Source organism: Salvia splendens, chromosome 4 (genome assembly GCF_004379255.2).
Source record: "Salvia splendens isolate huo1 chromosome 4, SspV2, whole genome shotgun sequence".
In the NCBI taxonomy this organism is placed as follows: domain Eukaryota; kingdom Viridiplantae; phylum Streptophyta; class Magnoliopsida; order Lamiales; family Lamiaceae; genus Salvia; species Salvia splendens.
This window is the reverse complement of record NC_056035.1, coordinates 37,252,938-37,280,579: the sequence shown is the minus strand read 5'-3', so window position 1 is coordinate 37,280,579 and position 27,642 is coordinate 37,252,938. Positions and strand designations below refer to the sequence as shown.

At 42.9% G+C, this 27,642-nt stretch overlaps 1 protein-coding gene across 2 annotated transcripts; it reads right to left on the bottom strand.

Annotated features, from left to right (window-relative positions):
* Positions 1–2,659: 2,659 nt before the first annotated feature.
* Positions 2,660–14,111, bottom strand: LOC121799821 (importin subunit alpha-2-like). 2 transcript variants are annotated; one of them, XM_042199314.1, is made up of 12 exons: positions 13,990–14,111; positions 13,696–13,911; positions 12,782–12,878; positions 12,576–12,667; positions 12,345–12,476; positions 11,984–12,169; positions 11,709–11,872; positions 11,553–11,631; positions 11,265–11,393; positions 10,913–11,040; positions 10,469–10,825; positions 2,660–2,698 (listed from the first exon to the last, which is right to left on the bottom strand). In XM_042199314.1, exons 2-11 carry the CDS (start codon positions 13,903–13,905, stop codon positions 10,471–10,473), a joined length of 1,572 nt encoding a protein of 523 aa, XP_042055248.1. In that variant the 5' UTR covers positions 13,906–13,911; positions 13,990–14,111; the 3' UTR covers positions 2,660–2,698; positions 10,469–10,470. The 2 variants fall into 2 exon arrangements, with proteins under 2 accessions (XP_042055248.1, XP_042055246.1); XM_042199312.1 differs by lacking the exon at positions 2,660–2,698 and adding an exon at positions 9,804–10,337.
* Between the last annotated feature and the right edge of the window lie 13,531 nt (positions 14,112–27,642).

Genomic DNA, 27,642 nt, shown 5'->3' with positions numbered 1-27,642 from the left:
TGGGGGGCACTATGCCCAACACGAACCTGGGGGGTTCTATGCCCAACCCAACTGTTGGCTGCTACGGGGGCAACGGGATAGGCTCATTCCATGGGGTCAATCCGGCACCAATGGCACCAAGAATGATGCCACCCACCGAGAATCCGCCAAAGTTTGGAGGTTCGGACTTCAAGAGGTGGCCCCAAAAAATGTTGTTCAACTTGACAACATTGGGCGTCATGAACTTCCTCACAGAAGATGAGCCGCCCGCGCCAAGCGACCAAGAGACGAACATCGAGGTCATGGCCCACTATGATACATGGCGCATAGGAGATTACCTTTGTAAAAACTTTATTCTAAATGCTTTAGATGATAGTTTGTACAATGTATACTCAGTTGTAAACACCTCTAGGCAAGCGTGGGAAAACCTAGAGAGAAAGTACCGCAGTGATAATGCGGGAAATAATAAGTTTGTAATAGCTAAGTTCCTAGACTACAAAATGGTCGATACAAGACCAGTCATGGAACAAGTTCAGGAGTTCCAAATGATCATCCATGAACTTGTTGCCGAAGGAATGACGTTGCCCGACAACTTTACAACATGCACAACCATTGAGAAGCTTCCACCTAGCTGGAGGGACTTTAAAAGCTACCTCAAGCACAAGCGAAAGGAGATGAATTTTGAAGACTTGATCGTGAAGCTGCGCATTGAGGCAGACGTGCGAAAAATTGATCAAAAGGCTAAGGGCTCCTTTGATGCAAAACCAACCGGAGTGGGGCAGTCCCTCCAACAAACGCCCTCGCCCAAGTCGTCCAAGTGACAAAGGAAAGGGAAAGCAGTCTACAAAGAAGTTTGAAGGAGACTGCTACAAATGTGGCAAACCGGGCCACTTTGCAAAGGACTGCCGTAGCAAGAAGAAGAAGCCGACTGCCCACGTCGTTGAGAAGGAGTTCAAGGACTGGGATGAAAACGCTCTCATTGTTGTGGTCACTGAAGAGGTTAACCTTGTAGATAACAAGGGTGACTGGTATATCGACACCGACGCTACTGCTCATGTCTGCTCAGATATGAGCAAGTTTGCCTGCTACACTGCTGTTGAAGGAAGAAAGATCAACATGAGGAATCAAGCATCGTCCGAAATCCTCGGCGTTGGCAACGTGATTCTCATGATGCCGTCTAGCGTCACTATCACTTTGAAGGATGTGCTGCATGTCCCGGACATTCGCAAGAACCTAGTGTCAGGATCAATACTAGTTAATAAGGGGTTTAAACTTGTATTTGAGTCTGATATGTTTGCATTGTACAAGTTTGGAAAATCCCTCGAAAAATGTTATGTAACCGATGGCTTTTCAAGCTTAGTGTAACAACTCGCAGTGTTGCAAAGCAATTGGCTTATAATAATAAAGCATCTACTTCCTCTTATTTGACTGAGTGTTCAAATTTATGGCATTGTAGATTGGGACATGTAAATTCAAAAGCCATCAAAAGATTAGTGAATTTAGATTTACTAAAGGCTAATGAAGTGGATACCCAAGATAAATGTGAAATTTGTCTTGAAGCAAAAATGACTAAGTTGCCTTTTCACTCGGTTGAACGAAGCACAAAACCCCTTGAATTAATTCACACGGACGTATGTGATTTAAAGATGGTGCAAACTAGAGGTGGTAAAAAGTACTTTATCACTTTCATAGATGATTGCACAAGGTATTGCTATATTTATCTTTTAAGAAGTAAAGATGAAGCAATAGAAGCGTTCAAAAATTATAAGAATGAAGTTGAGAATCAACTTGGTTGTAAAATCAAAACGATTCGAAGCGATAGAGGAGGCGAATATGTAGCCCCGTTTGAGGAGTTATGCAACGCAAGTGGTATAATTCATCAAACAACTACTTCATATTCACCACAATCTAATGGTATTGCAGAACGCAAAAAATGAACTCTAAAAGAGATGATGACTGCACTGCTTCTGACTTCAGGATTACCATATAACATGTGGGAGAAAGCTGTTTTGACAGCCAACTATATCTTGAATAAAATCCCTCTCAAAGGAAAAGATATTACTCCTTATGAGTTGTGGAAAGGAAGGAAGTCATCCTACAAATACCTCAAAGTGTGGGGGTGTTTGGCAAAGGTGATGGTTCCTCCGCCCAAAAAAGTCACAATCGGACCTAAAACGGTTGATTGCATCTTCATTGGATATGCACTTAACAGTAGTGCATATAGATTTGTTGTTCATAAGTCTGAAATACCGACGGTGACTGTTGGAACAACAATTGAATCAAGAGCTGTATTTCTTGAAAATACATTCTCTTGTAAAAAACAAGAAAATGTAGCATCTAATTCTGAAGCAAGAATTGATGATGAAATAACGAGTTCTAAGTCATTAGTGTCACGCCCGCATTTCCTAAGGATAGAAAACACGGTTGACCGCGACTAGGGGAGGATTAAAGAAGCGGGGAAGAAAGGGAAAAACCAACACAAATCGACCATAGCTCGAAACAAATGAGAATAGCTCGAATAAAATCATAGTATCTCAACAATCAACAACTCAAAGAAATGAATATTATCTTAGTGATACAAGAACTCAAAAGAAGGACAACTACTTAGCGGAAGCATTTGAGAGAATGAATATGCCACGTGTGAAGACATGACACATTCTACACACTTAAATTTCTTCAACGGTCTTGCTCAACACCCACCGCACCCGTCACGCTCAACCTGCAATTTTTAAAAAGAAAAGCAGGGCTGAGTACTTGATGCACTCAGTGGACTCATGCCGAAAACATTTTATAAAAAGTATTTATCATGCCACCATTGAGTGACCTTGGGGTTTTAACTTTAGAAATCGCCCAAGACACTAAAATCATTTCCATCGTAAAAACTTGTGACTGCAGTCATTTTCCCATAGATGTCTACCATATCTGATCCATTGATGACAAGGAATGTGGCCACATTCCAAGTCACTAGACCGGCCGACCCAAAAGACGGCTCACGATCTCCATAGGTGTACACTAGCCTGAATAGGGACTCACTCCCTAGACAGACCCGAATTCGATTATCCATTGATGGCATAAGCCACATCAGATAGGTTCCATAGAATAAAACAAAACACGGCATAACAAATATTCATATCATTTTCACATAAAAATATACTTAGGGCATTGCCCTTATTTAAAAAGAAAGCCCACCTCGCTTGCTTATACCGCACAATCACGACTTTACGCAACCTTTTACTCTTGGTACCCTCGTACGTGCAACAACCCTTGTCAATATCACCACACAATCAGGTTTTCCATTATTACAATTATCATGCATGTCTTATCGTTCCTTTCATCGTTTTCTTAGATTGCCCATTCCCGAACGTTCATCAACATAAGGAAAAACATGCCATAATACTTCTCAACGTGTTACACATAATCATGTCATAGGATACCTTCTTAAATCATACATGCATCATATAATTCATTAAAACTTAGCAACAAGTGATATTTTCACCTAACAACAAAACTGGCAGAATTGCGCGGGTGGTTTGTAAAAATTATTTAAAATTCATCCGGTCTCCGTTGGGGCTGAAACTTTTCCAAAATACAGTAGACACATAAAATATCATTCAATTAAAATTTCACATCAAAATAATCTTTTTAGGTCGGTCAAATCGAAAACGTAACTCCCTAGTAGAGAAAAATAATTTCTGGCAGAACTGCGCAGTCAACTTCAAAAATTCACCAAAAATACATCTTTCGTCCAAATTGGTTGAAATTCACACACCACACAGAAGACACCTTAAGGTTTACTCAGAAAAAACTATCGTATCAAAAGGAGTTCGTTTGGTCGGTCAAACATGCGTCGGAACCTACTGTCCGAATACTACAGATTTCATACTCCAAAATTAGAGTTATCCTAAATGAATGCAAGGAAATCAAGGCTGGAAATTGATCGGTGATTACCTTCTTAGGCGGCAGAAAACTCTCTTCTCCAACTCGGTTCTTTCTCTAAATTTTAGTTCCTGGTTTTTCTTGGTATTGAATTTATGTGTAGAAAGATCGTGGGATTGATTGGATATATATTTAGGCAAAACTGATAGATATTGATGGATTTGGTGGTTGGAGAGATTTTAGGGAGTATAGATATGGGGAAATCGTTTGGTGATATGGTTTAGAGAAATATATTTGACCAAGTCAACTAGGAAAAGATTTAATTAGATTAATTAGTTTTTTTTCGAGGTGTTACAATTAGATAAAAAACCCGAATCTCGCACGCGTGCTAGGCCTGATCCAAATGAGGCAGTAACGAGACGAAGCAATAGGGTTAGAACACCAAAATCTTTTGGTCCTGACTACATTGCCTTCATGTTGGATGAAGAACCAACGTCTTTGAAAGTAGCCTATGCAGGCCCAGACGGGCTGCATTGGAGAGAAGCTGTTCAAAGTGAAATTGACTCAATTTTGTTCAACAACACTTGGGTGTTGGTTGATCTTCCCGAAAGTGCTAAACCTCTAGGATGTAAATGGGTCCTTAAAAGGAAATTTAAAGTCGATGGAACAGTTGATAAATATAAAGCCCGACTAGTAGTCAAGGGTTTTAAACAAAAGGAAGGACATGACTTCTTTGGTACATACTCACCAGTAACGAGAATTACTTCTATAAGAGTGCTTCTCGCGATTGCTGCATTGCACAATCTTGAGATTCACCAAATGGACGTAAAAACTGCGTTTCTAAATGGTGAACTCGAAAATGAGATCTATATGTAACAACCAGAAGGTTTTGTAGTACCTGGACAAGAGAATAAGATCTGCAAACTGGTTAAGTCTTTATATGGATTAAAGCAAGCGCCGCTCCAATGGCACTTAAAATTTGATAATGTAATGTTATCAAATGAATTTAAAATCAACGAGTGTGACAAGTGTGTCTATATTAAGAATACTAATAACGGATATGTTATAGTATGTCTCTACATTGATGACATGTTAATCATGGGCAGTAGTACCCGAATAATTAACGAAACTAAAGCCATGTTGAAAATAAATTTTGACATGAAGGACATGGGTCTAGCCGATGTAATTCTTGGAATGAAGATTCCAAGAACATCTGAGGGAATCACCTTAACACAATCTCACTATGTGGAGAAAGAGCTAAAAAGATTCAATGCTTAGGATAGCACGCCGGCTAAGACGCCTATAGAGCTAAATGTTCACCTTAGCAAGAACAAAGGCGAACCTGTCGCACAAGAAGATTATGCGAAGGTTATCGGGTGCATTATGTACTTGACTAATTGTACGAGACCCGATATTGCTTGCGCCGTGAACAAGTTAGCACGCTACACTAGTAATCCAAGCAAAGAACATTGGAAAGCTCTTGTAAGGGTTTTGAGATACTTAAAACATACTCAAAATCATGGGCTGCATTTTGCAAGATACCCCCCGGTGCTTGAAAGGTACTGTGATGCGAACTGGATATCCGATAATAAAGACTCACTCTCCACTAGTGGATATGTCTTTACTATTGGGGGTGCTGCTGTCTCGTGGAAATCTACGAAACAGACTTGTATAGCCCGATCAACTATGGAATCCGAATTCATAGCTTTAGACAAAGCTGGTGAGGAAGCCGAGTGGCTTAAGAATTTCCTCGACGACATTCCATGTTGGTCTAAACCTGTGCCTCCGGTGATGATTCACTGCGATAGCCAAGCCGCTATTGGAAGGGCGAATAATGGCTTGTACAACGGGAAGTCTCGACACATTCGTCGACGACATAACACCGTGAGACTCTTGATCACAACTAGCGTGATTACAATTGACTATGTGAAGTCAATAGATAATCTAGCGGATCCACTAACCAAAGGGTTAAACCGTGATCAAATGAACAAACTGCTAAAGAGAATGGGTTTGAAATCCACAAACTAAAGAATTATCATAGTGGTAACCCAACCATGATGACTGGAGATCCCAAGAACTTGGTTCAATGGGAAAACTAAGCTATGAGAGTTCATGAGAAACACTCAACTATATCTATTCCCTAAAGAGCAATAGAGTGTTGGAGAACTTGCCTAGTGGTAAAGGATAAGTCTATGACTTTTAATGGTTCTTAAGGATCTCAAAGAGATGGAGTTCTCAAAGAGACCAAGTATGGCAAGGTACTTGACTAAGAATCACCTATGTAAGTACGAAGTGTGGTCGCTTCATGAAACGCACATATGAATCTAAAGTGGTGTCCAAGACCGCAATGGACACAAAATGTGAGAACGGAAGAGGTTGAGGTGTTTAAGCGTTAACACCATTGTCTCGGTACACGCCGTGGGGGATTAGTTCAAAGCATCGCGCTACTAAGCCGCTTGTGTATCCGATGGTGTCGACTATGGAGGGTTCAAAGCCAACAACTACCTATCCTTATGCTTATATACCTCTCGAGGGTTGAGCTTGTGTCTGCAAGCATATGCATTTGGCTTTTTCCACTCATGTGGGGGATTGTAGAAATCATGGAATAAATATGCCCGGTCAATGGATTTTGACCAAATAATAAATGTGATGAGACATCTAATTTTGTGAAATTAAATGATATAGCGTCGATCTACATTTTACATAGATAAATGTAGTATATTCACTTTCTCAAATCCGATTTCCGGTGAGTGATAAATAGTGGATTAAAGTTGGGCATAATTAGCTTTTTAATTAAAGCTTGGAGTCTAAGCTTAGGGAATAATTAACTAGTGTTAATTATCCCACATTGGAGAAGTGACACATCTTTTAATGTGTTTAAATTAAGTGACTTTATGTTATTTAATAATTATAGTGGACAAAGATGGGTGAAAGAGCCCACACGCGCGCGCTGCCGCCGCAGCCCGCCCGCCCGAGCCCGTGCTCGTGGTCTTTGGGTGGTCTTTGGGCTCGGGTCTGAACCCGTAGTAATCTTTTTAGACCACCGCTGAGTCAGCTATCCAAGTGGCTTGACACATCGTCAAGCGTGGCACAGTCAAAGCTGCCACATGAGAAATCCACACGCTCCACACGCAAAAGGCACACTCCTGCCACAAGCTTGTAACCGCCGACGGTTACGAATGCGCCATGATGAGCCTTCATGGCTTGGTTGACCTTGCAAGGTGGCTTGGCTAATAAATAGGCTAGCCATTCCACTGCATTTCACACACTGCAAATCACAAGCATACTTACTCTCTCTGCATAGTCTTTTCGAAGCTCTGCCCTCTTCCTCTTCCAGTTCGCCGGAGCTCGTTTCAACTGCGGTGTTGCAACGAACGAGACGTAGCCGTTTTATCTTTGGGGACGACACGCCAAAACCGAGAACATTACCGGGGCGTATCTCGTCTTGCGAAAAGAGGTCTTCCTCGACTCGGCTAAGTTCATATTTACAGTTTCGAATTTCAATTGTAATTTTTCATTTCTGTTTTTCTTTCTATGATCTTCTCTCGGGTTGTATTACGTTCGGTTAGTATTTTTATAGCTATATCTCCAACAGGCCCGACAAAGAACCAGTCTTGAAAGAACACTGATGTAGAATTTATAGACTAAATAAATCCTATAGTCCCAGTGTATTAATCTTTTGAGATGGCGTGTAACATTTCAACAAATCAATCAACGAGCCTTTCCAATTTCATTTCAACATTTTAAACTTAAAAGGAAAAAAAAACATTCGAATATTTATGAATCATTTTCACCTTTGGCTTTTAGGACAAAAATCATCAATAGACATTGAGACCACTGGGCATTCCCCTGAAATTTAATTTTGGATTCTCTCTAACAGTGACATCACGTAAAAAAATTGGCAAAAGATGCAATGATACATAAATGAAACCATAAATTCACTAGCAAATCACTTTTTTTTTATATCTCCAAATTTTTATCTGCCTTGTAAAATTAATCTATTTCCGATAAGATTCGCGTGTTCAAGTTCATAGAAATACCAAGAAATGGGCTGAAATCTTGACAAATTGTGGTGTTCAAGTTCCTTTGTTGAATTCTGTTCAGCCCTAGTATGTAATATGGGCCCGCACTATTTACCATGAAAATGTGCTGAAATCAATTCTCTCAAAATTGGTGGTTTTTAAAACCCAAGTGAAATCAGGACCGAGAATTGAAGGCAATTTTCCTTCTTTACCCCTCCAAAATTTTCGTTTTGGGCAGGAGGTGGTGGACTGCCAAAACATATTGAAGGCTTTTTGGGCATTCATTGTAGGTATGCCTCATACATTACTTAAGCAGCCGGAATAAAAATCTTATATGTGGGCCCTACCATCCCAAATCTCATCCAAATTAATTTATGGGCATCCCAACCCTCACAACTTGAACACTAGAAGATTCTTATCCATAAAAGCGTGTTCAGTTGAACTGATATGGCTGGTTTTGTACCCAAATAAGGACGAAATCTGCTGTTTAGTGTACATGTTTCAATTCCATCAGGCCCAATATTGTACAAGGGCCCGCACTGCAGACTTATTTTCCCATAATTATATCTTTCAAATTTCGTGTGTTTTAATTGATGGACATGTAAATGACCCTTTTGCCCCCCCAAAAAATCAATTCCCTCCTGCAGTCAACCAAGTAAAAGGGTACGGGGATAGAAATATGAAATTCAGTGCATAAAACATCTCTCCAAAACATGTCCAATTCTTATTAACTAAACATTTGTTTTTATTTCATACATGGTGGGCCCCCACCCTCAAATCCGATCTAGTTTGTTAACATAATAATTTCATATAAGTGAATTAATTGATTTTAATTGATTTGATAGAATTTATAGACTAAATAAATCCTATATCCTAGTGTATTAATCTTTTGAGATTGTGTGTAACATTTCAACAAATCAATCAACGAGCCTTTCCAATTTCATTTCAACATTTAGGATAGAAGATTAATCTGTTTTTATATCTCCAATTTTGAATTGATTTGATTCTTATCTATATATGATGGAAGATTGTCTGGGCCGACACAAAATATTATGTAATTTTGTTCCATGTTAAGACCATCTCCAATCATATCCTAAAAATGAACTTTGGTTTACAAATTTTCTTTAACCATACACCAAACTCAACCCCACCAATGGTGTTTTTCATGAAACAATACCAAATATAATGTCACTGCAAAAAAATTTTGAGACAAAAACTCAAAAATTGTGCAAATTTCGAATTTGGTGTAAATGGGTAGAGTAAAACTACCTTCCGATGTGACAATATACTCAAAAATAGATTTGAATTTAGTGTAAATGATCGAAAATGATCTAAGTAAAAAGAATAAAATAAAAGAGAGTAAACTATAAATAAAGGCGTTTTCATTTTTAGTAATGAGTCATCTTAATTAGAACAAATCAAAAGGAAAATAAGTCATCTTCGATGGGATAGAGGGAGTACTTATTTACACTCATCTAACACTGTATATATTACTAGTAATATTTATAATTGATTATTAATTTATATAAATAAAATAGGTTGGACTCAAACAAACATTTATGTTTCGCAGATAAAGAAATCCAAATAATAAAAATATTTAGTTATAGTACTCCTTCCGTTCCAAGGAAGATGACCCTTCATTGGACGGCACAAGAATTTATGTAACTTTATTTTATGTGTCAGGTAGAGAGAATAAAGTAGAAGGGTGAGAATAAATTAGAGATAAAAGTGCGTATAGTTTAGACAAATAAAAAAGAAAAGTCATTTTCAGAGAGAGTACTATATAGCTATCAATCTTGAATAGATAACACCTACCTATAGTTCATTTTTGCTCCACATGTTTTTCAAACAATGAAAAAAGAAACAGTCACGTATAAAACCTTATCACGATTCCCACTTCAGTAAACAAACCTCACAAGTGTAATATGATCCAATAAATATATATATGTATATAAATGGTCTCCAAATGACTCAAAATCACTTCTGTTGCAAGCAACATAAATAGACAAATATGACCGCAGTGACAAAACGTTTAAAACTTAAGCATGATCAAACAAATAAAAACAATACCGTTGCCACGACTTAGGACTACGACAACTAAAAGCATGTATACATGCACACATAAGACTCCCCACATCGCCAATCTCAAATGGAAAAACCATTCCATGTAGGGTTCCCCTAGACAACTCCAACCATAAAGGGGAAATGACCAGATACGACCCGACCGACTGTCTCTGCCCAAGCTGGAACCCCGTTACTCAATTGACCAGCACGGCGCAGATCGACACGTACTAGGAGGGCACACCTCCATAACACTGACCGACTCTGGACCCGACTCACCAAACTCGTTTAGGAGTGTTGCAAACTGACCAGACCTGGACTCGACCCATGCTGCAACTCCTGACCCTTGACCGACCTAATCGGTATCACTACCAACCAGAGAAACTGCTGTACACCAGACTGAAAAAAAAATATGAAAGGATGATGATTCTTGGGTCCTAAAAGATGCAGACTCATCATATGATTTTTTTTTTTATTTTCGACGCGTTTCTGAATGAAGGGATTAGAATGAGAAGAGTGAGAGAACTAACCTTCAGTTGAAACTGAATCCACCAGGTGGTGCTTGAAGGCCATTTCCTCCAAAGTTGAATCCGGTCTGGCTTTCGTCAGCAGCAGCAGGTAAAGTCTCGTCCTCCTCTAGCCAATAGGACTCGAGTATCTTTACAGCCTTCTCGTAGATTTCGTTGTTGTCATGACTCTGCAAATTCTCAATCTTTTCTAGCCCTTCTGCTTCATCTATTAACTGGGCAAAATTATTGACATCTCCATAGTTGCTCCCAACTTTCAGTATGTTTTCCAGACCCTCCAAACAAACGGTCACGATTCTTGGATCGGGGCAGATCAGGAGATCACATAAAGGTTTAATACAGTTCTGACTGACCAAGTACCTATATCAAGAAAGTGTGCAGTTTTCGTAAAGAGGGAAATGGAGATCGAACTGATCCAAAAAATGAGCTTGAAAACATTGAGCTTACACGATTTGCTCATCGGTTCCTCCAGACGTAGCGTTTGATATAGCCCATGCAGCCTCTTTCTTTATATCGAATTCGGCAGTCTGAAGTAGATTGACTAAGGGACCTATCAAGCCAGCATCTATTACAGCCTGCCATTTAAAAAAAATTGATAATAATGACTTCCACAGAACACAGCATAAAATGACACATTAAAGAATCCATCAAAATAATCAGTCCTAGCAAGTGAAAAAGCCAGTGATTTTAACAGAATATAACTCAACAAATCATTACGCTCACAGAAGATTAAGACAAGATGATAATCATGGCATCATACAATTGACACTCAATACATCTCCAAGTGCAAGATTATTACCTGTATTTGTTCTCTGTTTCCAGCAGTGATGTTTGAAATTGTCCAGCAGGCTTCTTTCTTGATGCTCTTTTTGTGATGGTGAGTCAACAAGCTTAATAGTGAAGGAAGTGCACCATACTCAATGATTGACTGAAGGAAAGAGAATGGAATTAAAGAGCAGATAAAAATATAATCTTTAAACGCCAAATTACTTCAATACTCAATACTAATCACCAAACATCAGAGCTTCCAACAAGCAAAAGTACTAGCATGAAAATCGAATAGCTGCAACTGAATGGAGGTGGATACCTGAGTTTGAACATCATCGCCAGTCACAATATTTCCAACAGTACGGAGGGCAGGGATAAGCACAGAAGGAGAGGGATGGCTACAGAAAGAAGTAAAATCATAATAACACACAAGAAGTACAGAGACCAATCAAAAATTTATATAAATGCCACTTACAGAAGGAGATCAACAAGGCGTCGACAGAGACCAGTCTCAATCACAGCTTGAATTTTGTCATTTGTACCATCCGATAGGTATGAAAGAGCCCAGCATGCATCAGTAAGTACCTCTTCATCGTCTGAGTAAATAAGACGCTCAAGGGCTGGAATTGCCGGTCTTACCTGGAAATGTTCAGCAAATTAGAGGAAATAACATCTTCCATAAGCCAAAGAAAAAATAAATATATAGTGCTCAGCTGTGCTCCACTTTTAACAGAAAATCAAAGCCAATACCTGCTCAAAGGGAGGTTGTGGCTTGCCTCTGCAGAAGTTTGACAAAGTCCAGGTGGCATTTCTCAGCATTGACAGCTTAGTAGAGCCCTTCAACTGAGCCAACAAGGGGACCAGGGCTCCATTGTTAAGGACAAGGTCACGGCATCTAGGAGAATCACCTGCAACATTCCCCAATGCCCACACAGCCTACAGGAACCAAAAAGAAAAACCAACACTTTTTGTTAACAAAATTGTCCACTAGGCCAGGTACATACAAAACCTGATATATTGTAAAATAAGACTGGCAACTGGGTGCTTTTGCCACCTTTCCAGGAAGCCTACTTCCCATCCCAAACTAAAGGTCTATGTATAAAGGATGTACCTGTTCACGGACATCGTCACTGGGTGAACATAGAAGCTTCACAAAAATTGGCACAGCATCATGATCAATAACTACTCTGGTGTTTTCTGATGTACCAGAGGCAATATTAGTCAGTGCCCATGCAGCCTCAAACTGTAAGGGATCACAACATGGATAAAATCATTAGAAAACAGAGATATGCAGACATCACTTACAGTAACTCTTTCAATAGAAATCCTGTAACATAGATACCTGAAGCTGAGGGAAGTCCTCTCTCATGAGGAACTGAACAAACCGAGGAACAACACCAGATTGGATAACCTCTTCAATAGGAGGGCTTCTTTCTGATATATATATTGCAAACAATTAGTCATCATAAAAGACAATTCCACTATCAGTGAAAATCACCTAAAGAAATACATAGAGTAATTATATATGAATGAGGGAGGAAGTCTTACCAATTGATAGTAATTTGCGGAATAGTGTAGTTGCTTCAAGCTGCAAGTTGTTATCATCTGACCAGATGCCAGCAACCATAGCAGGAAGACTCTCCAACTGCATAGAAATAGAAAGCTATAATTCCCCCAAGTAAAAACTAAAACAATAAACACAACCACTCTACAAATAAAAAATGAGTAAGCACACACAAAATATCACAAACTGAATTGACAAGCATAACAATCTGCGTATGTCAAGCCAAATATTTACTCCCTCCGTCCCATAAAAATATGTGCACTTTCCGTACGTCAAGCCAAATATTTACCATACCATTCTCCTCTCTCTCTCTTACTTTACCATTTTTGTCTTAATTCCCATGCCATACTCATTGCCTATATTTTTATGGGACGGAGGGAGTATTATTCAAGAAAGAAAACAGTCTCCATTTCAGTTACAGAAAACCTCAGATTCTCACAGAGGTAAAAATCAATTATTTATCCAACACATGCAGCATATTCTTATGTGTATGGATTGATGGAAGCTGTAAAACACAGAAAAGAGTCGGATATAGTGAACACGATAGCCCACACGCACATACTTCCTCAGAGAAGACATGTACTACTTTTATACATGTAGTAATAGAGATTCTATCAAACATATGAGACTTTATCTCTGCCACAATCAAATGCATGTTAAAAAAAATAGCATTTCACAAACAAATCAAACAATAACTATTGGATAGAAAATACCAAACCAATCAATCAATCAATATATTCATATTTAGTTCAGCTAAAACTACATAAACAAGCAATTATTCAATCAAATAAAAGAATCTCAACAGAACACATACACAAATTAAAATTAGGCAAAATCTAAAAACCAACTCCCAAACACTTCCAATTTCAACACACAAACCAACACTAAAGCGACCGACCTTCTTCTCGAGCGCGGAGGACTGAAGCGACGCTGTGAACGGCTGCGGCTGGAGGCCTTCCCTACGCTTCTTAAGCAAACTCTCCTCGCGCTTACTCTTCCGGATCTCCACCATGTTGTCCTCCCTCCTCCTCCGCCCCTCATCGGCGTCGACCGCCACCTTGTAGCGGCTCCGCCTCACCTCTGCCCTAGCGCCCGGCCTCAGCGACATCGTATTCTACAGAATACATACATACCTATTAGATACATACACCAGTTATAAACACACAGAGGATTCAATTCAAAATGGCTTTACCTGCGTTGATAGTGAATAGAGGGTAGAGACTAGAGAGAGAGAGAGAGAGAGAGAGAGAGAGGATTTGAATTACGCGAAGTTTCTTTTCCTACAATTATCAGCCGCATGAGGGAAAACTGAGGCTACCGGAAACCGGTGCAGCAAGTGCCACGAACCATCTTATTTTAATTAAACCTTCAACCCTCAATTTCTTGATAATTACATAATCCCCCTCCTTGCGGTTCATTACTTCATTATCCCAACAAGTACTACAGACTTTTTCTGTTTTATTAAATTAAAGATCAAAGATTTTTCGCCATCTTTAAAATATTTGTATTAATATTAAATTGTTTTTAATTTACTTTATAATCAACTAAGATTCTAGCTAAGATTGTTGACATGATATATTTATCAATTGAAGTCTGCTTCACTTTTCTCGATATTATTTTTACATCAAATAATGTCACGCAAGATGAACATTCATCAATTATCCAGCAATCCAATTTAGCTCTAATATTTACTGAAATTTTTAATTGGTCGTAAAATCATAGTATTAAATTAAGAGTTTAATAATTAGTAGTAATATACAAATTGGATTTTACTAATTTAAAAGTTTAATAATTAGTAGTAATATACAAAATGCAAAATCTGAAATTTTCAACATGCAATTGCCTTTTGCCATAGTGAAAACTTATTAAATTTAAGATTATTAATTTCAAAACCCAAAAATTGATATATTCATTCATAAACTTGAAATTTAGTCATAAAAATTATGAACTCGTGGGAAATTAAATAAAAAGCTTAAATTGATTATTTTTGCAACCAAAATTTATATTCGTGGAAATATCACATATAATAAAAGTTTGTGATATTATGGATCGTATATTTTCTCTTTGAAATATTGATACTCATATTTAATATAGTACTATTTGTATATGAGAGTATTTGGATCTAAAATTTTATAGGAAAATGCACATAAAAACATTTTATTCCACAGACATAATTTGAGAGAAAAAATGAGTACATTTAAAATGGGAAACCTTGTGAGAACTGAAAAAAAAATGATCTCTAAAATCACAAATTTTGGTTGAATCTAGTATGCTCCACGAACTTAAAATTTTGTTGCAAAAATTAATGAATTTGGGGAGTTTTTCACGAGCTTGGTTTTAAGTTGGAGAAAAACTGAATTCATGGGAAATTCACTACATAGCCTAATAAGTTCATGAGTTTTACGATCAAATATCATAGTATAATGTACAAATTTCCGCAAAATAAAAAGAGCGATTTTAACGACAAATAGTTCATCTCTTGCAAATGTACTCATCAATTTGAGGTGTTCCAGCTCTGAGCAACATCAGCATGTGTGTTACTGCCTGATGGATCCGCGAATTTCTGATGTTAGTAAATGCTGGTAGAGAATAAAGACTACGACACAATGAATTTACGTGGTTCGATTTACTGAAGTAAATCTACGTCCACGGGAAGAAGGGAGGGCAAGATTGTATTGCTTGATCTGGGATTACAGCTTACAACACAGACTTGCTATATGATATTTTATCTCTAGAGAGCTTAACCTTCTTCTATCTGATCTAAGTTCTATTTATACATTGAACTAAGATCGTGGCTTGCATCACCACTAATGATGGTTGTGGATGTCGTGGAGGTCATGGCCTAAGATCGTGGATGTAGCGTAGGTCATGGCCTACGATCGTGGCCTGAGTTGACACCACGTGGTAGTGGGTGTGTTGGAAGTTGTGGAAATCCTGTATGGGTCCACTAACTCCTTGTTCGGTCGAATACTGAGACCGAACTGCTTTGGTTGCCGATCTGAGAGTAGAGCTTGATGCCGACCTGAGAGCAGAGCTTGATTGGTTGGCTTTTACCGAGCTGTAGGCTGAGGCCGAACTCTTTGTTCGGTCGAATACTGAGACCGAACTGCTTTGGTTGCCGATCTGAGAGTAGAGCTTGATTGGTTGGCTTTTACCGAGCTGTAGGCTGAGGCCGAACTCTTTGGTAATGCCGAACTCATACTCTTCCTTGGGCTTTGGGCTGATGGGCCGTCATTGCTGTTGGGCTTGTTTAGTACGCACCCCATCACTACCCCCCCCCGAAGGGCGAAGTGAATCACTTCGGCGAAGTGAGTCACTTCGGCATTCTGGATAAAGGCAAGGGGGAGGCTGATGTCAGGGGACGTGCCTTGCATTAAATGCGACAGTAAAATCCGGCCGTTGAATCCTGAAAAGGTGGGATTCGAAACGGTGCGACGATTTTGAAATCTTCGCCGAATCTGATAAATACCTCCTTTCTTCATCATTGAAGCACTTTTGCGACTGCTTCTTCTGCACTCTCTCTTTTTTGCGAAAATTCTCTCTCCGCTTTCAAGAATTTCTTCAGACTTTCTTCACCTTCAAAAAGTAAGAAAAATGTCTTCTTCTTCTTCTTCGGAGTCGGGTAGCGGTAGGAGAGGCGGTAAGGGGTCTTCTGGCCGGAAAGAGTCCGGGGAGAAGACCGTAGAGTATTTCCATAGTATTTTGAGTAAGGATACTGTGATATCCCTACCCGAAAAATACTTTTTTCCTGGGGGGAAGGCGGTGGTACCTGACGGTGATCATAGGGCTGACTCCCCGCCGGAGGGTTACGCCACCGTGTACGAGGCCTGCTTAGAATGCGGGCTTCGTTTCCCCCTCCCTTCTGCCTTTATAGATTTACTAGATTTTTTTCAGCTTCCTTTAGGCCAGGTGACTCCGAACTCTTGGAGGCACTTGTCGGCCTTCGCTGCCGAACTCCGTAAGTTAGGAAGGGATTTGTCTTTGAAGGCGATCCTTAAATTCTTTCAATTTAAGAGGAAGGGGTCTTGGTTTTACTTGATCCCTGTACAGCCCTTTAGGGCCTTTTGTAAAACGAAGTGGCCGAAGTGGCAAAACCGCTTCTTCTACTATGATAGGACCGCGGCTCCTAGTTTTCCCTGGAGAGGGCCGAAGTCCGTTATCCGTCATCCTCGGCCTGAACCGTTGGACGAGCTCGATGGCGAGCTCAACAAGATTCCCATAGTTAGGAAACAATACACGGAGTCTGAGCTCGTCAAGGGCGACGTCGTGTTCGACATCTCGTCTTCGGACGAAGAGGCCGAGGGTGAGGATTTCTCTTTATCTTTATGCTCTACTGCTTTAACGAAGAAAACTAACCTGGCTTTCTTGCTTTTTGGCAGTGTACATGTTGAATAAGGCTATCCGAAAGTCCTCCGAGCTTGTGGAGCCGGAGGGGCAGAGAGCCCCTCGCTCGGCGTCTGAAGCCGAGAAGAATCCGAAGAGGCAAAAAACCTCTTCTTCGGATCCGAAAGAGCCGGAGCCGTGTTCGGCTAAAGGGAAGGGGAAATTTCATGAGTCCCCAAGAGTGCCGGGGAAAGACCTGGTCATCTCCGAGGTGGTTGCAGACATCCCGGAACACGTCCCTGAGCCTTTTCAATGGCCGACCAATTTTGTGGAGGTAAGCTTTCTGACTTGGCTTCTTTTCCACATTTTTTGATGGCCATTCTGTTGAGTTTTTTCCTTGTTCATCTTCAGAGAGCCAAGCTCGTCTCCGTGGAGCTCTCCAAAGCATCCCACGACTACGAGGAGATGCAGAAGAAGTTGCATCTTGCTCGTAGTCTGGCCGAACAGGCTGAGGCCAAATTTGAGAGGGCCCGAGCTGCTAGGATCTCGGCTCAGGATGAAGCCCGGTCAGCCAAAAACCAGCTCATCATCCTGCAAGAGCAGACGAAGCACCGGGAGGCTCAGAAGGAGGCTGCCGCCGTGGCTGCCCAGGGGGAGGCTCTCCGTGTTTACACGGAGAAACTCTTTTTGAGCAGCCAGTTCTCGGCCTTTGTCGGTAGTCTGGTAAGGCTAATTACCGATAAGGGCGAGCAGGGGGCCGACGTCGTGCTGCCTCTGTACAGCCGAGAGATAGCAGCTCGGCTTCAGAATCTGCCGCTCCTTGAGGAGCTCGCTTCATCTTCGGTCTTGCTTTCTGCAGACCGAGTCCGGAGTTGTCGAGCTGATCGGGACGAGAACCTGGAGGCTATCTTTGCCTCCGTGGGACCCGTTTCACCCGCTTCGACTTACAACGGAGAGGGTGAGGCCGAGCCGCTGGAGCAGGAGGCCGAAGTCGAGCGGGCCGGGCATCCGGAGAAGGAAGCCGATCAGGAGGTGGAGGCGAGGCCGGCAGGATGCGAGGCCGAGGCTGAGGTAGCTCAGGAGAAAGAAGCTGAACCAGACCGAGGAGCCGAAGACGAAGCTGGCGGAGTATGATTTCGTCTCCCTTCTCTTAGTCTAGTTTCTTCCTTGTAAAATGGCCTTGAAGCCCTCCTAGTGTAAAAAATTTTCCTTGTGAATGAAAAATTCTCTACACTTGTCTTCGTATAGCTTTTCGTACTCGCCTTTATTCCTGTTGTATTTTACTATCTGCTCGGTACAGCTGCCGAACTAATATAGCTGCTTTGTACTCAAGGAGATGGAGATACTTCACTGGAAACGGCTGTACTCTTCGGCTTTAGACGAAGCTGAGAAAAGAGCTATAGCCGATCAGACGAAGAATGACGAGCTTCTGGCTCGTTTAGTGAAGCTGGAGGCCGATAATAAGGACTTAGAGTCCGATAAGAAGGATCTGGAGGCCGAGCTGAATACGACCATTGCTGAGAGGACTGCGTACGAGGATTACATCCGTGTGCGCGGGGGAGTGACCATATCAGATGTTCAGAGTCGAGTTGACGAACTGTGGGAGGAATATCATGTACTCCGGAGGAACAATGCGCTGGAGAGCTCGGCTTGCCAACAAGTCGTGAAATCATTACGGCGCTGGGCTTCTCGGTACGACATCATTCTTTCCCGGCGTCCCTCAATCGAGAGATTCCTTAGGCATTTCCCGCCAACAGATGCTCGCACTCCAGATCAAGCCTCTGGTTCCCTTGTTCAAAATCCTACTCCAAGTCAACAACGAACTCCGGAACAGCCGGAAACGTCAAGACGAGAACGGGCTCAGGAGCAACCGGAATCGTCAAGACAGGGACGGACTGAAATTCGCCGAGGAGTTGTGACTATGAGCGAGCAAGATCAGCGGATGCTTATTGCAGAGACTCTTCATCGTCGAGGGGTTAGAGCTTCTGGGGCTCGCGGAAGAGGTGTTGGGTCGAGGATAGCATCTCGTCGACCTGCTTATTCTTCATCTGCTCGGAACAACCGAACTCGGCTTCCAGAGGATTTTGCAGATAGGTGGCTTAACTTTAGCAACCGAGGACAGTAGAATAGTCCTTTGTAATGGCGTAATGCCTTCTCGTAGGGGAGCTGAATTGTCTGCCGAACGAGATTTAATAAATGAAATTTTTTCCTTTCGCTTTTATCACTGCTTACTTACAGTTCAGCGAAACAATTTCATCGTGCTCGTCATCGGTCTTATGAAGTGAGCTTCTTTGATCGGACTCGTATTTGGACTTTGAAGTAAGCTTCTTTGACCGGACTCGTCTTTGATCTTATGAAGGAAACTTCTTTGACCGGACTTGGTTTGTGTTCTAATTTGGCGATTTTTGTCGCCGGGATCGAACTTTCCCTTGTCCTAATTCGGCGAGTTTTATCGCGTGGATCGGACTTTCCCAGTTAACCGAAGTGGTCTTATGCAGTAAACCTCTTTGACTAGACATGGTCGTCCTCGGTCTTATGAGGTAAACTTCTTTGACCGAACTTGGTCGTCCTAATTCGGCGAGGTTTATCGCGTGGATCGGACTTTCCCTTATTGCAGTTCGTTTCAGACGAAGTGCTTATTTCTTAAGCCGAATTGTGGTCTTGTATCTTCCTGAGAAGCTTGGACTCACAATCGTTGGCTTATTGCAGTTCGTTTCAGACGAAGTGCTTGTTAAGCTGAATTGCGGTCTTGTATCCTCCTTGGAAGCTTGGACTCACAATCGTTGGCTTATTGCAGTTCGTTTCAGACGGACTGCTTGTTAAGCTGAATTGTGGTCTTATATCCTCCTTAGAAGCTTGGACTCACAATAGTCTTTAATAATCGATCTAAAAAGGGGATCAGTCTTTAAAGAACGATATACCTTGGTACCATTTGTAAGAGACGACAAGCACATAGAGACAAAACACATAGAGAAAAAATGAAAAAGATGAAGGAAAAAAACTTTAAACTTTTTTTTTTTTTTTTTTTTTAAAAAAAACGACAAGTAAAAGGTACAAGTAAGAAACAAACAAATAAAAACATATACCCCTATGACCGAACTAGACACGAGACGGACTGACCGGACTTTTGTCTCTTACAAGTGGAACTTCTTGAGGTTGGAGACGTGCCATGTTCGGGGTACTTGTTCTCCTGACATGTGAGTCAATTTATAAGACCCTTTGCCGAGGACTTCTGACACCCGATATGGACCCTCCCATGTGGGTTCGAGTTTGCCCAGCTTTTCTGCTCGGCTTACTTCGTTGTTTCTCAAGACGAGATCTCCCACTTGAAATTGAAGCTTTTTCACCCTTTGGTTATAATACCGGGCTACTTGCTCCTTATACTTGGCTGCTTTTATGCACGCCAATTCTCTTCTTTCTTCGGCGAGATCTAGTTCTGCTCTTAGTCCGTCGTCATTCATTTCTGAGGAGAAATTTAGAGTTCGGGGACTGGGTACGCCGATCTCCACCGGAATTACGGCTTCAGTGCCGTACACCAGACTATACGGAGTTTCACCGTTGGAGGTTTTGGGTGTAGTTCGGTAGGACCATAGGACTTGAGGGAGATTTTCTACCCATTGTCCTTTGGCTTGTTCTAACCGAGCTTTTAACCCTTTCACCAGAATCCGGTTCGTTACTTCCGTTTGTCCGTTTGCTTGGGGATGGGAGACCGAAGTGAACCGCTGTTGAATGTTCAGCTCTTGGCACCAATTCTTGAACGTCTTGTCGGTGAACTGAGTCCCATTATCCGAGATGAGGATGTGGGGTATGCCAAATCGGCACACTATGTTCTTCCAGACGAAGTCCAATGCCTTTGAGCTCGTTATCGTAGCTAATGGTTCAGCCTCCACCCACTTTGTGAAGTAGTCCACGGCAACGATAAAGAATTTCATTTGCCGAGGAGCTTGAGGAAGTGGTCCCACTATGTCTATGCCCCATTGCATGAAAGGCCAAGGGCTTTGCATAGTGTATAGATCGGTCTGCGGCATCCTTGGGACATTTGCATGAATTTGGCACTTCGTACACTTCTTGACGAGCTGCACTGCCTCTTGTACCATGGTTGGCCAATAATATCCCCATCTCAGAACTTTTTTAGCTAAAGCTCTGGCTCCGATGTGGCTACCGCACGATCCTTCATGAACTTCTCTGAGGATGTAGTCCGTCTCTTCTGGTCCTACGCACCGCAATAACGGCTGGAGGTAAGACTTTCTAAAGAGGACTCCTTCATGAAGTTCGTACCGAAGTGCTCGACACGTGATCTTCCGAGCTTCTCTCTTATCCTCGGGCAATTGTCCTTGATCCAGATACTGCAAGATCGGCGTCATCCAGTTCGGCGAGCTGGATACTGAATGTACCTCGGCTTCATCAATGCTTCGATGCATTAATTCTTCCGCCTTTGAGCTCGGATCTGAGGCCAACTTACTTAAGGTATCTGCTCGGCTATTTTCCGCTCTGGGAATGCGGATTATCCGAAAATAGGAGAAACTTCGGCTGATGCTTTGCGCTTTGTCCAAATACTTCTTCATTCTCTCGTCACGAGCTTCACTTGTACCCAACATGTGATTTACTATGACTTGTGAATCACAATGGACTTTGAGAGATTTGACGAGCAGACTTTGCGCTAACTGGAGTCCGGCCAGGAGGGCTTCGTACTCGGCTTCATTATTAGTAGTGGGGAATAGGAACCGAAGTGAGTAGGTTACCTCGTGTCCGTCGGGAGCGACAAGTAGAATACCAGCTCCACTTCCCATCTTGTTTGAAGCTCCATCTACGAATCCGCTCCAGCAGTCCGGCGGCTCTACTTCGGATTCCAAGGGCTGTGCTAGTTCGGCATTGGCAGAATTCTTCTGTTCGGCAATAACAGGAATTGCTTGATCGAACTTTGCTTCTGCAAGAAAATCTGCCAAGGCTTGTCCCTTGATGGCTTTCCGAGGTAGATATTCAATTGTGTGCTCTCCCAACTCTATAGCCCACTTGGCGATTCTGCCTGATGCTTCTGGTTTGGTCAACACTTGCCGAAGTGGCAGATCAGTTAAGACGCATACCTTGTGAGCATAGAAGTATGGCCGCAGTCTCCTTGCTGCATTTACTAATGCTAGAGCAATCTTTTCCAGAGGTTGATACCTGGTTTCTGGACCTCTTAATGCTCGGCTTGTAAAATAGATGGGAAGCTGCTTTAGGCCTTCTTCTCGTACAAGCACCGCGCTGATGGTTTGATCCGATGCCGCTAAGTATAAGAATATTACTTCGGCTTCGGTTGGAGCAGAGAGAATAGGAAGCTCGGATAGATAACTTTTGAGCTCGTCAAAGGCTTTTTTCTGCTCGGCTCCCCACTCGAACTTTGGTGCCTTTTTCAACACCTTGAAGAACGGCAGTTGCTTTTCGGCGGCTTGGGAAAGGAATCGATTCAGTGCGGCGAGACATCCGGTTAGCCTTTGCACGTCATGTATGGACTTCGGCATTGCCATGTTCTGAACGACTTGAACTTTTGAGGGGTTTGCCTTGAGTCCGTCCTTTGAAACCCAACAACCCAGAAACTTTCCCGAATCTACCAAAAAGGTACACTTTTGGGGATTAAGTTTGAGGTTGGCTTTCTTGAGCACGTTGAGAGTGGACTTGAGGTTGTGCTCGTACTCCGAAGTGCTTTTGCTTTTGACGACTATATCGTCAACATACACTTCGACCTCCTTTCCAATCAGGTGCCGAAAAAGCTTGTCTACCATCCTTTGATAAGTGGCTCCGGCATTCTTTAAACCGAATGGCATCTTTTTATAAGCGAAAATGCCGAAATCAGTAATGAAGGCCGTTTTTGAAGCGTCAATCTCATCCATTAAAACTTGATGGTATCCTTTGTATAGATCAAGAAAACAAAAAATTTCAAAGCCTATCAAAGCTTCTACTTTTTTATCTATGTTCGGAAGGGGATAGCAATCTTTGGGACAGTGCTTATTTAGATCGGTGAAATCTATGCACATCCGCCATCCTCCTTCCTTTTTCTTGATCATGACAGGATTGGCCACCCACGAAGGATACTTCACTTCGAATAACACATCCGCCTTCAATAATTGACGGACTTCGTCATGGATGACTTGACTTCGTTCTGCCGCAAAGAGTCTTTGCTTCTGTTTTATCGGCCGGACCGAAGGATCAATATTTAAACGATGAGTGATTACCTCGGGGGGCACTCCGGTCATGTCCAACGGAGACCATGCAAAGACGTCTTTATACTCCTTGAGGAGCTGGATGGTTTTTTCCCGAAGTAGAGGCGTTCCCGCGAAGCCGATCTTAACCGTTCTGGATGGATCGTCTTCGTACAGCTGAACTGTCATCGAATTCGGCTCCGGTATGACTTCGGTCATTGCCTCTGACTCCGGCTGCTGTGATTGCTATGCTTGGTGGTGCCGATCTGACTGCTCGGCACTTCTAAGCGCAATTTGCAGACATTCCTTTGCTCTCTTTTGGTCACCTCGGATGACCGCTATCCCTCCTTTAGTAGGGATCTTGATGGTGAGGTGATAAGTGGAGCAAATGGCCCGAACTGTGTTGAGCCAGTCTCTTCCCAGGATGACATTGTACGGGGACCGAGCTTTCACCACGAAAAACTCAATCATCGTACTGGAGCTAGTAGGCGCTTTCCCCACCGTGATCGGAAGGCTGATAATACCTTCAGGGCGGGTGTCCTCCTGGGCGAAGCTCTTCAGGGGAAGCGGAGCCGGACTGAGCCGAGCTGGGTCCACTTCTAGTTTGTCGAAGCACTCTTTAAAAAGAATGCTGACTGACGCTCCTGTATCCACAAACACCCTGTGGATCAGTTTGTTTGCCACTCCGGCTTGGATGACAATGGCGTCTTGGTGAGGAGAGATGGCCGGGACGGGATCAGCATCCGAGAACGTAATCACTTCGTCCTGCTTCAGCCTTTTATGCGTTGGCTCCTCTCGATTGGAGCCTCTGCGCTCTGACTTCAGGGACGACTTGGTCTTCCCGGCAGGGAGAGCGTCAATAGTCTGGATTACTCCATCATATTGCGGCTCGTCATCGTCTTCGGGATCCGGCTGCCTTTTCGGATCCTGAGGAGCGCAGTTCGCACCTCTCTGCTTCTTATTCTTCTTTGACTGCTTGCTTTGGTATTTTTTCAATGTCCCTGCCCTCACAAGAACATCGATACCTGCAGCCAAGTTTCTGCACTCCTCGGTATCAAGACCGTGGTCTTGATGGTAGGAGCAGTAGTTATCCTGGGGTCGGCGCGCGGCTGATTTCGTCATCCGCTTTGGCTTTTCGAACAGGTCAGAGTGCAGTTCGAAAATTTCCGCTCTCGGCTTGTTCAGCGGTACGAACTGAGCGGGCGGCTTCTCGGGATTGAGACGGGGTCCCAATCTGTCTTGCACCGGAGTCCTTTGAATCCTTTCAAAAGGAGTTCGGCGAGGATGTCCCTGATCGCCAAAAGGAGTTCGGCGAGGATGTCCCTGATCGCTATGATCGGGCTTCCTCCTGTCTCCTCGGGATGAGCTGTCTAAAGACCGTTTGCGACGGTCAGCCTCATCGGCACGGGAGAACTGGTCCGCAATGTCCCACATCTCTTGAGCTGTTTGCGGACTGCATTCCACGAGCTTTCTGTAGAGAGCTCCGGGCAGGATTCCATTTTGGAATGCCGAAATGACAAGTAGATCGTTGAGATCATCTACTTGTAGGCATTCCTTGTGGAATCTCGTCATGAAGTCGCTGATCCTTTCGTCGCGACCTTGACGTATAGAAAGCAGCTGAGCCGAAGTGATCCGGGCTTCCGCTTTCTGAAAGAACCTCCTGTGGAAAGCATCCATTAGATCTCGGTAAGATCTAATGCTGCCTTGGGGGAGGCTATCGAACCACCTTCTCGCGTTCCCGATAAGCAGCTCGGGGAACAGCTTGCACATATGGACCTCATTGAGACCCTGGTTCGCCATGTTATACTGATAGCGTCCCAGGAAGTCATGAGGATCCACCAACCCGTCATAAGTCATCGACGGAGTTCGGTAGTTCTGTGGAAGGGGAGTTCGGGTGATATCGTCCGAGAACGGAGTCTTCAATGCTCCGTACATGGCGAACCCGACATCTCTTCGGTATGGAGGAGATGGAGATCTCCTGTGATTCCGGTACCGAGGAGGAACAGGAACATGTCGGGGTTGAGGATTCTTCTTCCTGGAAGACACGGCACTACTGCGGTAGTGACTTTCATGTCTGGATGAGGAAGGAGAATCCACCGTTTTCGTCTTCGGCTCTTGGCTCTTTTGCAGGAAGGCTAAGAACTCATCCTGCTTCTCAGCCAAGAACAGCTTGACAGCCTCATTCAAATCAGGCTGCTGGGAAGACTCGGTGTGTGGACCTTTTGAGCGGCTTGTTTCTTCATCGTGAAAACTGGAAGTAGATGTCTCCCGAGGCTGTTTTCCGGACCTGCGGGCTGGACTAGCTTCCTCATGGTTTTCACGAACGGTATTACGGGTAGTATGTGATCTGGTATGCATTTTTTTGGGGTGGAAAAAGGGTCAAAAATTCGCTTTATCACAAATTTTGTTCTCTGGTTCCCACAGACGGCGCCAGTGATGGATCCGCGAATTTCTGATGTTAGTAAATGCTGGTAGAGAATAAAGACTACGACACAATGAATTTACGTGGTTCGATTTACTGAAGTAAATCTACGTCCACGGGAAGAAGGGAGGGCAAGATTGTATTGCTTGATCTGGGATTACAGCTTACAACACAGACTTGCTATATGATATTTTATCTCTAGAGAGCTTAACCTTCTTCTATCTGATCTAAGTTCTATTTATACATTGAACTAAGATCGTGGCTTGCATCACCACTAATGATGGTTGTGGATGTCGTGGAGGTCATGGCCTAAGATCGTGGATGTAGCGTAGGTCATGGCCTACGATCGTGGCCTGAGTTGACACCACGTGGTAGTGGGTGTGTTGGAAGTTGTGGAAATCCTGTATGGGTCCACTAACTCCTTGTTCGGTCGAATACTGAGACCGAACTGCTTTGGTTGCCGATCTGAGAGTAGAGCTTGATGCCGACCTGAGAGCAGAGCTTGATTGGTTGGCTTTTACCGAGCTGTAGGCTGAGGCCGAACTCTTTGTTCGGTCGAATACTGAGACCGAACTGCTTTGGTTGCCGATCTGAGAGTAGAGCTTGATTGGTTGGCTTTTACCGAGCTGTAGGCTGGGGCCGAACTCTTTGGTAATGCCGAACTCATACTCTTCCTTGGGCTTTGGGCTGATGGGCCGTCATTGCTGTTGGGCTTGTTTAGTACGCACCCCATCACTGCCATTTTCCACATGATTCTTGCAACGATTTGGGCTCGATTTTGAGTGATGTCTTAAATCAGCCAGGTTTCAATCCTGTAAAAAACTGCACTTAAAGATTAGTCTTTTGGAAAGTAACTAATCATGCATCAACTACAAAATGCGTGAACATATGATTTGGTCTTTGTAATAATTAATAATTATAATAATTGTTTCAATATGGAGTATATATATCTGAAACAGGTTCCTGTTGAAGTTCTTGATCCATCACTATCATTCATAACTTTAACAAAAATGAAGACACCCAAAATGGGAATTTCCATGAAATCACTTTCGTAATGTTTTGTCTGACAAATTTCACATGGAATAGTTGTGTGCAAATTTATCCATCCATGATGATATTCATGAAATGTGGAGTACTACTATTAACGTTTTTCTTTAAGAGCATCACCAATGGAGGCGTCAAAACCGCGACGCCGATTTTTCGCCGACGCCGGTTCTGACGCCGAACCATTGCGACCGGCGTCGGCGAAATCGACGTCAATTTCGGCGTACCCATGCCGATTCGTGCGGTGACGCCGGTTCTAACGCCGATCCTCACGGCGCCATTGTAGGCCCCGGATCGGCGTCAGACCGGCGTCAGAATTTAATATTTTTTTTCGAAAAAACTATACATACGCGCTTTGGACGTCATTTTCATTCACACCACTTGTTTTAACGAGTACTCTCTCTATCTTTCTTTCTGTACAAGATCAATTTAAGAAATGAGTAATGCCGGTTGTAGTGGTGGTGGTAGTGATGGGGATGCTGATGAGTACGAGCGTATGCTGAACGAAGAGCTAGATGTCTATACGAGTCGTGAGGTTGATCGATGGATGCAGAGTTATATGCAGCCGCCGGTACCTCGCCCACGACCAGTTGTCCGCCGTCGACAAGTGGTTGATCGTGATCATGTAGCTGCACATCAGCGCCTGTTCACAGATTACTTCGCAGAGGAGCCGCGTTTTAACGCCAACCATTTCAGGCGTCGTTTTAGGATGAGGCGGGACTTGTTTATGCGTATTGTTAACGGTTTGGAGCAGCGATATCTGTATTTCCACTTCAGGCACGATGCGGCTGGCAAACCCGGCCACACCCCTATTCAAAAGTGCACTGCGGCAATCAGACAGTTGGCCTACGGCACTTCGGCAGACATGTGGGACGAA